Genomic DNA, 16,353 nt, shown 5'->3' with positions numbered 1-16,353 from the left:
ATCACCCCTCAACGATTAGCCAGTTCTCCATAAAGTCAAAGGGAATTCACACATACTGTACTTATTGCCAACTCCTCATCTTCACTTCACACAACTTTAAACATAGATTGAGGGCCAGCCTCTTGAAGTAACCCTCTCCACTTGATTCTAACGTAATGTAGCTTTATTGTGCATACTCAGACACAGACAGACATGCAGGTACACTTAGGCACACTCAGGCTTGCACACGCACTCTCACACACATATAAGCCCTCCCATGGGTTTCTTTTCTCACCTGCACATACTTATCTTTTATTGTTAACTTTTTTGTACTGTTTTTATTGTGCGAATAAACTAAACTAAACTAAACTAACGATGTCTGGAAAAGTTCACCCTGGATAACCAACATGAACCATACAATACAGAATACAATGGAGAAGACTGGATCATCACCTAGATCTGCATATATCCAGCCACTCTTGTTGATCTGACCTCATCAAACGCTGTACTCTCAAGACCAGTACACTCACTATCCAGTCTTCCATATGGCCAGTACAGAATTAATGTCATATGTTGATCTGACCTCCCATGCTCCAGTGCTCACCCAGCAGTCTGTCGTCAGTGCCAGGCGGATGCTATATCTGTATCTCTATATATGGATCTGACCTCATGACATCACGTGACATCATGGAGACCCTTAATGCCTCCATACAGTATATGTTCACGCCTCGTGACACATCACGCCACCATACTGTATATATATCCCTCCATATATGCCATCTCCATATATGAAGATCACAACACTGACCTCATCTAACCCTGGATAACCATACATGGAGAAGACTGGATCATCACCTAGATCTGCATATATGGAGCCGGCCAGCAACTGTTGATCTGACCTCATCAAATGTCATCCACATATGTATACATATTGTGTATTTTGGTGGCCCCCTCGGCCAATCAGGAACCACCCTTTCAATTTATAGGACACTTAAAACAATTGACTCCTATAGAGTCAATTTACTTGCCTCATGTTCTGGGTGCCTGACACAGTGCCCTGGCAGCCTCATCCTTCTCTCTCTGACATTGTCTGTAGCGTGTGGTAGGTCCCCATAGAGGTCCACATTTCTGATGTGGTCTGTCTATGTGACACCCAGTGCCATTCGTAGCATTCTTCTGTAGACTCCATCCAGGGCTTTTTCCTGTTGTACTGTGAGGGTCCATGTCTCTGCCCCATACAGCAGTACTGACTCCAACTATGAATAGCCATAGCCACTCCATATTTGCACATGACAGATATTAGGACTCCATATATGGATATGACCGACATACTGACAACACGAGGATGACACAAGCACTGTAGCCAATTAAATGAAAGGATGGAACCAGTCAATAGGGTTTTTATACTGGATTTTTGATTATTGCTGAAAATAAACTCTGGCAAATAAAGGTTCACGATACTCAGTACAAACATGGCAGCAGCACTGGTGCGTTTGTTCCGCGGAGGTTTAGGAAAGGGTCTGAACATTGCAGGTTGCCTTCACCACCCTGCCAGGTTGGAGAGCACCAGCGCTGAAACCAGACCCACAGTGAGGCCAAAGGATGCGGTCACTCACAACCAGCTGGCTGCGTTCGGGGAGTATGTGGCTGAGATGCTGCCTAAATATGTCCAACAGGTCCAGGTGACATGTTACAATGAGTTAGAGGTGATGATCCACCCAGATGGGGTTGTTCCTGTGTTGACCTTCCTGAAGGATCACACCAACAGTCAGTTCAGCAACATGACCGACCTGACGGCCGTCGACGTTCCCACACGTCAGAACCGCTTTGAGATCGTGTACAACCTGCTGTCACTGCGTTATAACTCTCGTATTCGTGTGAAGACGTACACAGACGAGCTGACGCCACTGGACTCTGCTGTCCCCGTCCACATGGCTGCCAACTGGTACGAGAGAGAGGTGTGGGACATGTTTGGGGTTTTTTTCTCCAACCACCCGGACCTGCGTCGCATCCTGACAGACTACGGCTTCGAGGGTCACCCCTTCAGAAAGGACTTCCCCCTGTCAGGATACGTGGAGGTGCGTTACGACGACGAGCTGAAACGCGTCGTAACGGAACCAGTGGAGATGACTCAAGAATTCAGGAAGTTTGACCTCAGCACCCCATGGGAGGTGTTCCCGGCGCACCGGGAGGCCAAAGCTGAAGCCCCTAAACTAGAAGCTGATGGCAATACACCTGAGAAAGAGTAGGCCCAGAGACCCGTCAGTTCTCTCTGACATCACATTCATGTCACCATGACTCAGCCATAACCGTATAAGGAGTTCCCATTGTAGCTAGCTATGTCCAATATGGAGTCAGCTCTATATATCAGCACAAAAGGGGACATGCCCATATATGGGAATATACTGATGGCATCAGTGATCTCCATATATGGACATATGTATAGGGAGACTGATATATAGTAAATGACAAGGACTTTATATGGTCATGTGTCTATATGGGACCAACCAACTTCAAGGGTACAGTATGGTCAAAAAGTTCAAGTTAGACAGACAGATACAGAGATCTCCATATATGGGCACAAAAGGGACACAGACAGACAGACACCCGTCTTCTGACAAAGCCCGACATAGTGGTCGGATCGGCTGTGCGACGTAGGTGTGAGGAACCTATAGAACCTCTAGTTTATGTAAATAAAGAAAACAAATACAATTAAAACCTGCTCCATGTATCAAGAGGTTGTGATACTGCATCATCTTCCAGTGAAAGGCGAGATGATGCCAGTGCATGGCCACTGATTGTATTTGCCTCGCGTATATAGCCAGACAAATCTGCCTTTGCAATGCAAATTGCCCCAGGTTAATGCAGTGATATTTTCTGGCTACACAAGGCTAGGATAGTCTGTATACCATCAAATACACAACCTCTCTCATTAGCCCAATAGCACCATCACACCCCAAGGTCACTATACCTACCAAGAAGGCATGAGCGGTGAGTGAGGAGACAGTCTGCAGGCCTCCAGCCCCAGTGCTTCTGGTCCACCAGCCATCGTCGGCATTAAACTACAGAAAAGGGTGGGGAGAAGGAATTTAGTCTTATCATCGTTCAGAACCATGTGTATTTTGTAGGAAGGCAAAATGCATGCAGATATAACACTATATTTACTGAAAACATTTTAATTCATTTTAATTCAATTTGAACAATTAGGACTCCTCCCAGAGGCTTTAATACAGTGTTAGCGCATGTGAGTGTAAGTGTAATCAATGTGTGTTCTCAGGGTGCTTAGCAAACAAATGAAAGTCAAACAATTCACAGTGATAATTGGATCATGAGTTGTGTCACTTCTTGTAAACTGACTCAATCATAATGAATTGTTAACTTTTGACCTGTAGCCTACCTTCCTTGGACACACTGTAGTCTAATCCCCATTCTGCAATAAAAAATGCAATCAATTTACTCACCGCATTCCTTAATAAGTGCGCGAAACTTTGAACTCTGAAAATTGAACGTGTTCAGAAAGCGTTTTAGCTATGTGTGAGCAGCGCGGCCCCACGTGTGTAAACTGACACCACAAACTTTGAAGACGCGTCGCTGGGTGTTTGCTTCAAAACGGAAGGTGGCCTCACTCTATTACAGCAGATACAGTATTGTCTTACTGTGCAGTGCAGCGGACCTCTGCAGGGAGGAGAACATCTGGTTAAAGTGATTTATGCTTCTGCATTTGTATGAAGATTCTCTTTTGGTCGTTAATACTGAAGGGACTTTCTGTAGGCACCAGCTAACTATTTTGTAAGTCGCTTTTTTCGTTCTATTTAAAATGGGGGATCTGTGTGATGATGATGATTGTGATGAATGCTAATGAATGCAAGTATGAACCACAACCAATGTTTGTAATTGGGCAGAAATTGATTAAATAATTAATTAGAACAACTCATAGGTCAGACTAATTAGTTGAAATAACCGTTTGGCACCTAATGTAAACATTTGTCATTTATATTGTTAATATTCCAAAGGCCTATAGGCTATAGGCTATGAAAGCATTCTTCTTTTTTTACTATACTACTATTACTATTGTAATATTGTCTGGAATGCACAAACTAGGCTAGTAGGATGTTCTGCTATGAATACCCTGTAGCCTAATCATTCATTAATAAATAAATAAATAGTGATGGAAACGTTTAAACATAAGTGATCAAATTCCCCAATGAATTCTACCAATAAATAATGTAATAATTTAAATGTCTGGCCATAATTTTAGGAGAGACATGTACTGTTTTCAGTTAGTGAAAGTAGTAGCACACATAGACTCAGTATGAATGAATTCAAGAACATTCACAAGCAGAGCTGTAGGGCAGTATTCGCTGGGCCAACTTCCACTCAATGAACACACTGTACAGAGGCAACCACTGTTTATTTGATAAATGTGACATTGAAGCGGTCAAGGATGAGATTCTTTGCTTTTGTTTCTTTTCTTTTTTTCTCAGAGCTCAGCGGTCCAAATATTTTATTATCGTTTTCCAGTGGAATTCTATAGAGAGCAAGGCCTCACAGTACAGCAGCAGGCGATAGACCTTACCATCCCGTCCCCTGTGTCGGCAGGACGTTTATTTAGTCTAGAAGCAGCAGAGTGGAAGCCATGGGGTCAGGGCCCATAACAGAAATCTATAGGTCAACTATACATAATCCTGTCCATTCATTACCTCCCCTCCATCCTCCAGTCTTGCATTACCTCTGTTTTAAGCTGCTTCATTATATGACTGATACGTGAGACAGCATCCAGGGCTGAGAGTGTTGATGCTGCCGGCAATGCTGACGAACATCCACTTGATCTTGATGTTTTGCCACGGGTTTATTCAACGTGTTTGGTAAATCAACACCGATGGCTGATGCTAAATGGACTCTATGCGGTGTGCTGTTTAATGTACAGGAGTGAGAAGCCTCCAGGTTTCGAACAACACATTCCATTTTCACACTGCAGGCATTTGTTCTTTGTAAAATGCACTTTCACTTGCCAACCTGCATTGGTGAAACAGTTGTCTCTTTCAGAAAGAAATGTGATGCTTACGCTCATCTAGAAGAGCAAACACGAGAGGGGTGCCTATCATTTCAGGAAAGAGAATTCTGTCAGCTAGTTGAGAGGTAGATTGTTTACCAGACCCAGATGTATAGGAAGACTTTGGGCTCATCCTCAAGAAAGACCCGTTTGGAACCGTGGCGAGGGAGTCAAACCATCCATCACCCTGTCATCTTTATGTACATCCTCAGGTATTTCAGAGACTTGAACACAGATACCTAACTTTGCAGTTGTTTTTTAGATGTGTAATTGTAGATATTCCCTCCTTTGCAGTTACTCTGTGAAGAGTTCTCTTTTATTATGCACTGGCACCCGACATGCAACACAATTACAGGCTGTGGAATGTCACTCATGCAAATATGACTTTGGAGACGTACAGTAGGTTGGGCAAAGTAAATGAGCTAGAGTTGCAAATGTCAGTGCACTGCAGGTATGGGCCTGTGTGTGTAGTGTACTGCTTTACTGTGCATGCATGTTTGTGTGCCTGTGTGCATGCATGTCTATTCGCTGGCATACATCTTGGCTCTGCAACAGAATAAAGAGTCCAGTGTCTAGAAGCTGGCCCAGTGTGTGACCTTTACCTTGGCTTCCCAGCATGGCCATCTTGTAGCAGAGGTGTGAATGTAGCACCTGTATGCTTTGTTAGGGAGAGACGATCTCATGCCCTCCCGGTCAACTTGTTAAACAGTCTCATAGTTGGCAGGCGGACCCCACACACCATACACTATGTCTCCTTCCCGTGTCTGCATGACATGTTTACAAAAGACCCCTTTCACTGAGGTCACTGGGGAGGTTTGTATGAGGCACTGGCACCCATTTGTCTGCGACATCATCACACCAATCTTTGGATTCTCGTGTTCTTGTGGGTATAGTGCATCGCACGTGTAAACTGCATGGTCCACTGACACACATACTGTATAGGTACCTCTAAGCCTAAACTTTTGCCCTACTTGCTCCATATAGTAGCCATAAATAGGATAAAAAAAACTCTGCTTTGAACTTGCTCTGCACCGACTCACAACACAAAAAAGACAGGTGGTATACAATAGATACGTCTAAAGAAGCAGCTGTTTTGCTCTATATACTAACATTACCTGTCTGGGTTACAACCATCTGTTCTCTAGTTATTTTATACCCAGAAGACATAAGACCTACCTGTGGCGAGGACATCATCGTAGTTATATAGCATGAACTTATACTTTCAAGATGAAAGTAAGAAGTCATCAATAATAATAGTAATCACTATCTTCTGTCATTAGACAGCGTTTATCCTACCTAGTGACCCAGTGCAGGTGTTGTTGTCTTAACTCCAAATGATTAGCAGTGAGCTGACTGAGTGAGGATTACTGGCAGCCAGAGCATGTCTCTGCATGGGGCTGTTGTTTATGATGGAGTCTGGTCTGGAAACAGGACAAATGAGCCATGCAGTAGCTCTGGGCTTTAGATGTACTGTAATCTTATTAAATCTTAGCCTGTAGCCCATTACTGTAGCTTCTTTATCAAGTGATGGTGTGTATTGTTTGCATGTGAGTAAAGACTTTCCACAGCATTCTATGGTTAGTGTTGGTGCATTGCGCAATTTGGCTCAAATCTGTCTAATCATGGTTTGTTATCTTTGTGCATTCTTCAGTGCGAGAAAGCCCATGTGGGCACCCACCATTACTACCCTTTCACTGACACAATTCTTTGTTTCCAATCCATACTCCATACATACTGAACATCTCCACCCCACACACCCCATCCTTCTATCCTCCAGCCCAAATTCAGCCCCTTGTTTATGTGTCAGAGGCAGTTCCACACTATTAGTAACAGTCAATTGTAATTTAGTTCAATTCATAATAGTTAGTAGTTGAACTGAAATAAATGTTTAAAACAATGTATATCTATTTGCAGCAGGGACTTGGCTAATAGAGAAGAGAGGAGGGAAGCATGAGCAGTGAGGTGGAAGCCCTGGACAGTCCTCTGAGTCCCATACACCTGACTGGCCTGGGGATGAATTGTCCAGTCAGTCCCAGGTACAGACCTCCTGGTCCGGGCTTGGCCAGCCCCCAGGAGTTCAACCAGTGGCTACCCTGCCGTCATGATGCCGGCCTGCTACCGATGAAAGAAGACCTGGCATTGTGGCTCAACACTATCATGGGTGAGATACAATTTACTTTTTGTATGAGTTTCCTTTTCACTGGATAAATCAATACATTATATATGTTATATCCAGATCTAAAATCACACTCTTATCATCATACATTCCGTGCACAGCCAATCAAATCATCACACAGACACACAAAGCTGGGCATATAGAGGGGCAGACATAATTCAACAGTTTACTTTGATTAGAATAATAACAGTAGGTTGAAGAAATTTTGTTTTCAATCCTTTATAGAGTAGACCATCTAATACTGCTGTGTACAGTGTTAAATTAATACCATGGATTTAGATGTACCACTTTTTGTTGCCACCAAGTTGAAACCACTATATGCATGGTTTCAACTTGCAGGGCTAAGCTGGCTTTGAGACACAAATCTTTGCCGCAACATATTTGTGATATCTTCATAATACAAATAGTAATCTGTGGTTGTGTTTCTCACAACATTGTGATATGCTGTGAGCTTGTAGGTCGGCCCCATATAGGAGTGCCAGGTTGAAAGCGGTTAACCTACATATTATCCTCCAAGCTTTAAAAGCCTCTGTGGTGAGATTCCAGAGGAAAAGGTAAATTTTCCCCTCTTTATGGCATTGTCAGGGAAAACATAAAGGTTCTGCACATGTTACAACCTGTTGGATTCTGGGAGATGATTAGACAGTCTCCCCCACTGTCAGACACAGGTTTTTACTACATGCGCATAAACACAACAAATCAGGTTGTAAAGTGTTATTGGTACGGGGTGGCATGGTGGTATGAGGGCTGCTGTCAAAAAGAAACAATGTTGATTTCCTTTTGTTTTGCTTTTGCATTGATCTTGGCCACCTTTAGTCATTTGTGTGGGACAGCCTTATACTGTACATTAACAGGGGCCAGAGCCGCCAGAATTATTCTTTTCAGGCCTTTACACACCGTGGGCGGGATGAATGAAGCTCAGTAAAAATGACATTGCTTTAACCACAGTGTAATATTTGCATTCTGTGTGAATCAGAATCATCTTTATTTTCACATCACAGGTTTACAGGTGTAAAGAAGTGAGTGAGTGAAATTGTGTTTTCAATTGTGCTCCATCGTCTGTAGTTTTCGTAAGAAGAGAAAGGACAGAGGGTAGAACAGGAGATGTGAAAAGAAAAACAAAATAACACAGGACCAAAACAGGTTAAATAATAAAGGATATACAGATAGCGTGTGTAGTAGCAGGCATGTACATTATGTTTTGAATATTGGAATCATATGCAGGTGTGTGCATGTCCATCACATCACAAAAGTGGGTGAAATTTGTTAGTTCCGATTGTGTCTTTTTTCCCCAAGAAAAACAAAGAACGGGAAGAGGAGGGGGGGGGGGGGGTTAAGGAGATCAAGGCGAGATCAAAAGGAGGAAAGTTTAAGTGCTTTCACCACAAAGACTACAGGTAAAGGGTTTTCTTCTGTGTGTTTCTTAGATATTTACAAGCTTTTGCTACAAACTGTACAACCAAAGGGTCTCCACAAACACTCACATGCACACGTGTGCACACGCGTGCACGCGTACACGCATGCACGCATGCACGCAGGTAGTTTTAGAGACCAGGATTACTGCATTTTGTGAGGGTACCTACCCTAGGGGACACGGGGAGAACATACAAACTACACACAACCCCACCTCGGATATGGGCACTGATGACGCGGAGGAGGCAACACACCCCCAGCGTCCCCAGTGGGAATCGAACCCAGGACCTTCTAGCTGTGAGGCACTACCGACTGTGCCACCATGCCCCCAATATACTCAACCTTTGACATAATTGACATGTGTGCATGTTTGCTCTCCAGATGTGGGCCTGACAGGAGACGATCTAATGGAGAGGCTGGATACTGGTGTTATTTTGTGTCAGTTAGCACAGCAGCTGCAGGACAAAATGATCCAGGCCAGCAATGGCAAGGTGCTACTGCACGCACGCGCACACGCGCACACACACACACACACACACACACACACACACATTATACAGATTTACAATACAAGGACACAAATATTTACAAGTTGCTGTACAGAATGCAATCAGCAAATCCCGGACAAATACCCACGCTCCCTTCAGGGGTACAAGTACTGTAACAACGTCTTTGCCTTATTTGGCGGCTTCTACCGATAGTAGAAGAGATTGCACAGAATTTTGTAAGCCGTTTAGCTGCTTTTTTGGCATCCCAAGTTGTTGGAAGCCTCTTATAACCAACCTATGTACAGTACAGTACATGTCCTACTTTGTCCTAGGCTGCCAAAGATAAACACAAGTAGATTGCACCTATAGCACACACACACACACACACACACACACACACACACACACACAAACACACACACACACGCACGCACCTGCAGGAGAAAACTGAAAAGAGAGACCAACAAGACCAACAAAATAAACGTGTGTGTGTGTGTGTGTGTGTGTGTGTGTGTGTGTGTGTGTGTGTGTGTGTGTGTGTGTGTGTGTGTGTGTGTGTGTGCTCTGTAAATGTAGCCATTCATCCGTCGAGTGATCCACTGGCGAGCTGATGCTTCTTCAGGATCATTCTTTGCCAGAGACAACACTGCCAATTTCATCTACTGGTGTCGCAAGATTGGTGTTGACGAGACCTACCTGTTCGAGTCAGAGGGTTTGGGTGAGTTAACGAGACCTACCTGTTCGAGTCAGAGGGTTTGGGTGAGTTAACGAGACCTACCTGTTCGAGTCAGAGGGTTTGGGTGAGTTAACGAGACCTACCTGTTCGAGTCAGAGGGTTTGGGTGAGTTAACGAGACCTACCTGTTCGAGTCAGAGGGTTTGGGTGAGTTAACGAGACCTACCTGTTCGAGTCAAAACTCCAAATCCAAACTGTTACTTTTCAGGAAATGGGATGTAGTTATGTATTTCTCAATATTTATAAAGCCCACAGACACACTTAAACACATTCACTTTCAATGTTTCATTCAATATAACGAGAATAGCTGATCTATAGCCTACAAGCTTGTGATGTCATACCACAAACTAAAGCATTTATAAACACATAAATACATAAATACAAAATTAACATAAAAAGTTACTTGCCCTACAGCAACGTTGTATTGTAAACATATGTTATATCAAACTTGCGGTTTTGAAAGCACTTCCTCAACATGTCTAGGCGTGCATGGTGGGATGCGTGAGAATGATAGTGTGGAGGTTAATCTCCATCAACAACAGGGCAAGTCTGGCCCCAAGCCAGGCTAACCCAGTTCAATGACTAATACAATGACACGTTAACCCGCTGTTACTACGACAGACTATAAGGTTGTCATGCTGCATTCCCCGTGCATTCATTCACACATGTAATTTAGTTGTTTTGTATGTTTTTCTGACCTATGACCTTAAGGAGGAGAGAGAGAGAGAGAGAGAGAGAGAGATGTTTCATGTTTCTCATACTCCAAGAATGGACAGTTAAAGCAATTGTAGCTGCATACACTTCACATAGTTTCACATGGAACGTAGCATGATAACATTACACTGGCTCTGTCAGCTTGTCTGCACTGGTCTCACACTCAAGTCTGAGTCCTATATGAAAGCTACACCTGCCTGCGTATGCCCAAATCATGTACATTCAAGCTGCAGTCGTGGCATTTCCTTGGATACCATTCCTGTATGTGTGTTGCTGCCATTGTTTTCCTTTTGTCGAGACAGAGGTCTGTTTATCTCAGGAAGCATCGTCCCTTTCAGATGAGTGATATCTCATTACAACACCCCCTCCTTCTGTTTACACCATGCACAGTTCTCCACAAGCAACCTCGGGAAGTGTGCCTCTGCTTGATGGAGCTGGGACGCATCGGAGCCAGGTAACACATGGAGAAGGCCTACTGAGCCAGCTGTTCTCTGCTGCGTATTCCTCCTGACTTAACTTTGGTGTTGATTGTACTCACACTGAGAATATCCCTCTCTCTCTCTCTCTCTCTCTCTCTCTCCCCCCCCCCCCCCCCCCCTCTCTCTCTCTCTCTCTCTCTCAGGTATGGCGTTGAGCCCCCGGGGTTGGTGAAACTGGAGAGAGAAATAGAGAGGGAGGAGTCAGGGATCCTTTCTCCATCTTCCCCTCTGGACTTTGTCTTCTTCCCTCCGTCACCATCACTGGCCCCCTCACCCCAGCCATCTCCGCCCCCGGTCCAATCTCCTCCTCCTCCTCCTCCTCCTCCTCCTGCTCGCACCCTGATCCGTCCCTCATTTCCACTCGCCCCTGTCCCTGTCCAAGGTTATTATAATTTTGCATCATTTCTTTTTTATATTTTATTTTGTGTAGGCTAGATACTTTGCTTTCAATTTTAGTTAAGTGGGTTTGCTATAGTTTATTTTTCCAAGAGGCTTAGATGTAGGCAAGTTTAGTTTATATAAGTTTAGTGTTAGTTTGAGACTATTTGTAATCTTGTTGTTCTTTTTATGTCAGTTAACTAAATGTTTTTCCAATAATCTTTGTGTCATTTTGTTACTTTTAGTTAAAAAAGATAACCTTGTTCCTATCTCTGACCTTCCACCAGCCACCACCGCATGTTCCTCCTCCACTCAGACCTCCCTCTCAACCTCCGTCGCCAGTACAGCCGTAGCTTCAACTCAGACGCCATGCTTTTCCTTGTCTGCTGCTACCAACACATCCCCTCCACTCTCGGAGTCCTCACCGGTCCAAACCAGGCCGCCCTGTGCCCCACTAATCATCCCCAACCGTCCTGCACTCACCTCGCCTCCCCCACCCAAAAGCGCCACGTCGCCTACGGTGGCGTCGCGGCGTCCCAGCAAACCTGCAGGCCGGAAGAGCCAAAGCGGCGCAGACACCCTCTTGGATGATATTGTAAGCATTACATCTTGCATCAACATGAATCCCAGTTCCTGTTATCTATGCTGCTGCATTGTCTGAAAATTAAAGACTGTGGTATATGGACAGAAATATAAAAGAATGTTATGTTATATGTATATGTTCCAGTAATTGTATAAATAAATCAGGTGTATCTGTCCTGCTCCAGGTGAGGAACATCATTGAGGACCCACCCTGTAGATGCCCCACCAGGTTCTTTGTTGAGAAGCAGTCCAAGGGCCGCTACCGTTTGGGGGAGAAGGTTCTGTATGTGCGGGTGGGTACAGTACAGTATGTTTCTACACATACCCTCCACCGACATTACTTGATAGCAGGGGTGTTGATTACAATTATTTCAGAAACAATTAAACACATTATCTAATCTCTACATATACCATTTGATTTAATCCCTTTGATACCACTAATCCAGTGGTATTTGAAAATAAATTTAATTCACAATGAATTAATGTGACTGGTGGGATTTACTTCCTCAGTATTGGAATGTATAGTAATTGATCATAAATTAATGTAGACAACTTTTGTTTTGCGCAAAAAGTAATCGATTATAATAAATTCTAACACTGCGATTATCGATCAATTTGGATCAAATGTATCTTTACACCCCTACTTGAGAGTAATAAGTGTTGATTTTCAACAGTTTGGTGGACACCTTCAATACTGATGGGGAACCAAATAAACTAGAAAAGTGTGCTCCTTGGAGCACAGGTCTCTGCCAGGCCGGGTTGGCAATCCAGGGTCTGCAAACCTTGGAAGGCAGTCACTCATAGCCACTTGGAATGGGATGTGAAAATATAACTTTATACATATAGCGCTATATCTTGCGCCACCCCTTAACAACCCTTATCCCTAAACTTATTTGCCATTTTTTACTATTTTAAGAAACCTTTTATAGTTCAAATAACTGATCTACAAGCTCACATGTAGATCGGCTAGTAAAAAATGGCAAATAGGTTTAGGGATAAGGGATGCAAGGGGGCAAGATGGACCTTATATATCTTTATCACATGACCAAAAAATAAAATAGCCAATCTACAAGCTCACAACGTGTTGATTTAGATTGGCTATTTTAGCAATTCAAAAATGTTTTTCAAAATAGTAAAAAAAAGGCAAAGTAGTTTAGGGATAAGGGGTTTAGCATGGACGAAAATAGAGCCCTCGGTGCTTACAGACAGACACGCGCAGACGGACAGACAGGGGTGAACACATCTCTGGTGAGTTCGACCATGGCCTTCCCCCTGGCGGAGACTATTGAGCATGTGCGGAATTCACTACGGATCGAGTGCTTTGATTTTGAGTCAAATAATTGTATTACATACCGGTACCTCTGAATTATAAAACAAGTTGCCATGGCTTGAAAACAATACTGTATATTACATAGGCTATCACAAACAAGTTTTGGGGAACTCTCAGCCCCTCAAAGCAGAATCACAAATGTGTTTCTAGAATGACTGATACAGTGTGTAGTCGTTTGCAAAGTGGATGGTTTCCACAATGCCTGCAAGATGTGGTGGTGAGTCAGACTCAATGTCATTTATCCCAGAGTCTTTCATCACTACAGCTTGTCTGACTCCACCCGGCAATGGCATCCTAGCTAGGGAACCAATGTTGCTTAGCAACCAACCAGAATGAATGTTGTGGACAAGGCACAGCTGTGCGATACAGTTCAAATGTCATCCCACTGTGAATCCCTGTATGAATCCATCCATGTGAGCAAGGGTTTGATCACAGATCAAAGTGAAAATACAAAAGGAAGGTGAACTGCCAATAATTTTCAAATAGTCGTAGTATATAGTAGGCTATATAGGGCTGAAGTGGTTAATGTAGCCCATTGTGTAGGCCTAATCAAATCCACAAAGTAACTAGTAACTAACGTTTCAAATAATTGTAGTGGATTAAAAGCACAATATTTGCCTCTGAGATGTAGTGGAGTACAAGTAAAGGTATTGACAATTGGAAACTAAAGTAAAGAAAATACCTCACAATTTGACTTAAGTTTCCTACAGTACTTGATTAAATGTACTTAGTTACTTGCCAACACTGCCCTTGCCAAGGGTGTGTACCCTCTTACTTCTTACTACTTTTCCACAAAGTTTTTGCCACAAACGGTAGGCTACAACCAAAAGGTTGCTTAGTGGCTTACCTTATTTACAAGCTTTGTTACAAACTGTACAACCAAAGGGTCTCTTAAAAAACATTTTTTACACATAGTACCTATAAGGTGTGTGAGCATAGCAGCCGCTGTGTACTGTGCATTATATAGGACATATAGGATAGTCAGATGTATTAGTGTACCCCTCTGTGTATCACGGAACAGTGTTTGACAGTCAGGGTTGTATCACGTCTTTGGTTGCTAATTGGTCACCAGCTGAAACCCATTTAACGCTTAGTTAATCTTATTGAAATCCCCATTGACTACTAGACCATTGTAGCGGACCCAGCTGGCCAATAAGGTTGAAGACTGACTGATGATTTTGACTGATACTTTATTTCAAAATTCACCGTAGAAACTGAGAAAAGTAAAAAAAAAAAAAATCAACCAGTAAGACACGCAAACGCGGGAAGCGAACGCAGCTCGTACATATTTGTTTTTTTTTAAAGATTTATAGCACGCCATCACACTCATGTCACCATGACTCAGCCATAACCATATAAGGAGTCCCCAAAGCAGCTCCATATATGGGCACAAGTTGGACCACGCCATCACACTCATGTCACCATGACTCAGCCATAACCATATAAGGAGTCCCCAAAGCAGCTCCATATATGGGCACAAAGCGTGACACACAGACAGACAGACAGACAGACAGACAGACAGACAGACAGACAGACAGACAGACAGACAGACAGACATGATCTGCTAGGTCTCATAGTAAGTGCTCACTGCGTTCGCAATAAATCCATAAACAAACACAGCAAAGGTTGAGACATATGCATATACACTATACAGTAGACCTAAACAAACAGCATAAATGTTCCCATGAACCCATAATTAAAGTTAATCACGGTTTACCTTTTACTGTGAAACATAACTCAAAACCCCTTTGTATCAACCATGACAAACCCCACAACAACAAGCCCATCAAATTCATAAGCAGTGAAAATACAAGATATGACAAATAAAAGTATTAACCTTGTTCCCCTTCCAGCTAGGCGCTAATAAAGTGGCATGTGCAGTTTGTTCCAGGGCTCTTTTGGCCATCCGTCCTTAGTTCCTTCCTTGACAAACTTCTCCATGTGTTGCCATTTCCTTCTCATGGCAGTATCTGTTCCTCAATCCTCTTACCACTGAGGTTGGCAGGTGGCATTTATGATCAAATGCTGCTATCTGCAGCCCCATCCTGGGCGTTGTCCTCACAGTCACAGGTGAACTTGATCATTTCAATTAAACTGATTTGGCCCTGTGGGCAGGAAACCCTTACAATGAAAGCCCTGGAGAACTGACTTGGGTCAGGAAACACGTCAAAATAAAAGCTCAAAGAAACAGAAATTGACCATGGAAACCTCCCTGTGGGTCCGTTACAACCATCTTTACTAACACTGTTGATCAATATGTATGTTGTCTGTGTCAGTTTGCTGACAGGCTGAGCCACTATACTTTCTATTTTCTCTTCCTCAGTGGCTGACAGACAACATATTTTTACTACCCATTTAGAAATAATGGCTGCCTTCAAGTGAGGGGACACCTGTTTCCATGCAGCAGCTCAGTCTCTGACATGGGGAAACTTGTCTCGATGCCACATCAAAGGAAACACAGGCAATAAAAGATGAAGTTGCCAAAGGCTGCTGTTGGTTTATGGCCAAGTTCAGCAAGCGTGGATGTATCTGTTGGTTTATGGTCAAGTTCAGTAAGCTCGGCAAGACTTACTTTACTTATTATTATAATTATTATCATAAAGCGATGTACTGTATCTTGATTCTTGATCTAAAACAGAATCAAACATAGATAAAGGTATTTGGAAGCAGGCCAAGTTGTAATCCTGGAGTTTCCAGTTAGGTTTCCCTCCATTGGCTCTTATGTGCATGGTATCATCATTATCATTGTTTTGTACTATGAGCTTACCTGAGGCAATCCATGTCTTTTTTTATTTTTACTTTCAGCTCACTTATGTTTTAGCTGTCTTCAGTACACTATCTGTCATTAGCAATAATGACTATTTGCCAGCTACTGCTTGCAGTATTTACTTCCCCTTTCTGTCATTTGTCTTTTAACGAGCGCCCACGCTTCAGCTGCATGAGCAGAGCTTTGCACCATCATGTTGATGGCCATGGCTCCATCCATTACCACGCGTTCCGTCCTTTGGATGGGTGGGAATTAAAGG

At 43.2% G+C, this 16,353-nt stretch overlaps 2 protein-coding genes across 3 annotated transcripts in view; both read left to right on the top strand.

Annotated features, from left to right (window-relative positions):
• Positions 1-1,451: 1,451 nt before the first annotated feature.
• Positions 1,452-2,228, top strand: LOC308320175 (NADH dehydrogenase [ubiquinone] iron-sulfur protein 3, mitochondrial-like; the record flags this gene model as incomplete). Its single annotated transcript, XM_080770493.1, has 1 exon — positions 1,452-2,228. The coding sequence occupies one exon, from the start codon at positions 1,452-1,454 to the stop codon at positions 2,226-2,228; it is 777 nt and encodes a 258-aa protein (XP_080626619.1).
• A 1,399-nt stretch (positions 2,229-3,627) lies between these two features.
• Positions 3,628-16,353, top strand: part of gas2b (growth arrest-specific 2b) — a 16,870-nt gene continuing 4,144 nt past the window's right edge. Inside the window, exons 1-8 of one of the 2 annotated variants that reach the window (XM_080763279.1) lie at positions 3,628-3,768; positions 6,947-7,193; positions 9,003-9,112; positions 9,686-9,827; positions 10,949-11,012; positions 11,181-11,419; positions 11,703-12,010; positions 12,183-12,290. In XM_080763279.1, the coding sequence (XP_080619405.1) occupies positions 6,983-7,193; positions 9,003-9,112; positions 9,686-9,827; positions 10,949-11,012; positions 11,181-11,419; positions 11,703-12,010; positions 12,183-12,290 (1,182 nt within the window). In that variant the 5' untranslated portion in view covers positions 3,628-3,768; positions 6,947-6,982. Of the gene's footprint in view, positions 3,769-6,946; positions 7,194-9,002; positions 9,113-9,685; positions 9,828-10,948; positions 11,013-11,180; positions 11,420-11,702; positions 12,011-12,182; positions 12,295-16,353 lie in introns of both variants that reach the window. The other variant, XM_080763280.1, reaches the window with a different exon arrangement.

This window comes from Protomyctophum bolini, assembly GCF_963924005.1.
Source record: "Protomyctophum bolini genome assembly, chromosome: 1".
Lineage (NCBI taxonomy): Eukaryota > Metazoa > Chordata > Actinopteri > Myctophiformes > Myctophidae > Protomyctophum > Protomyctophum bolini.
The sequence above is the reverse complement of the archived record's forward strand: the minus strand, read 5'-3'. Positions and strand labels throughout refer to the sequence as shown.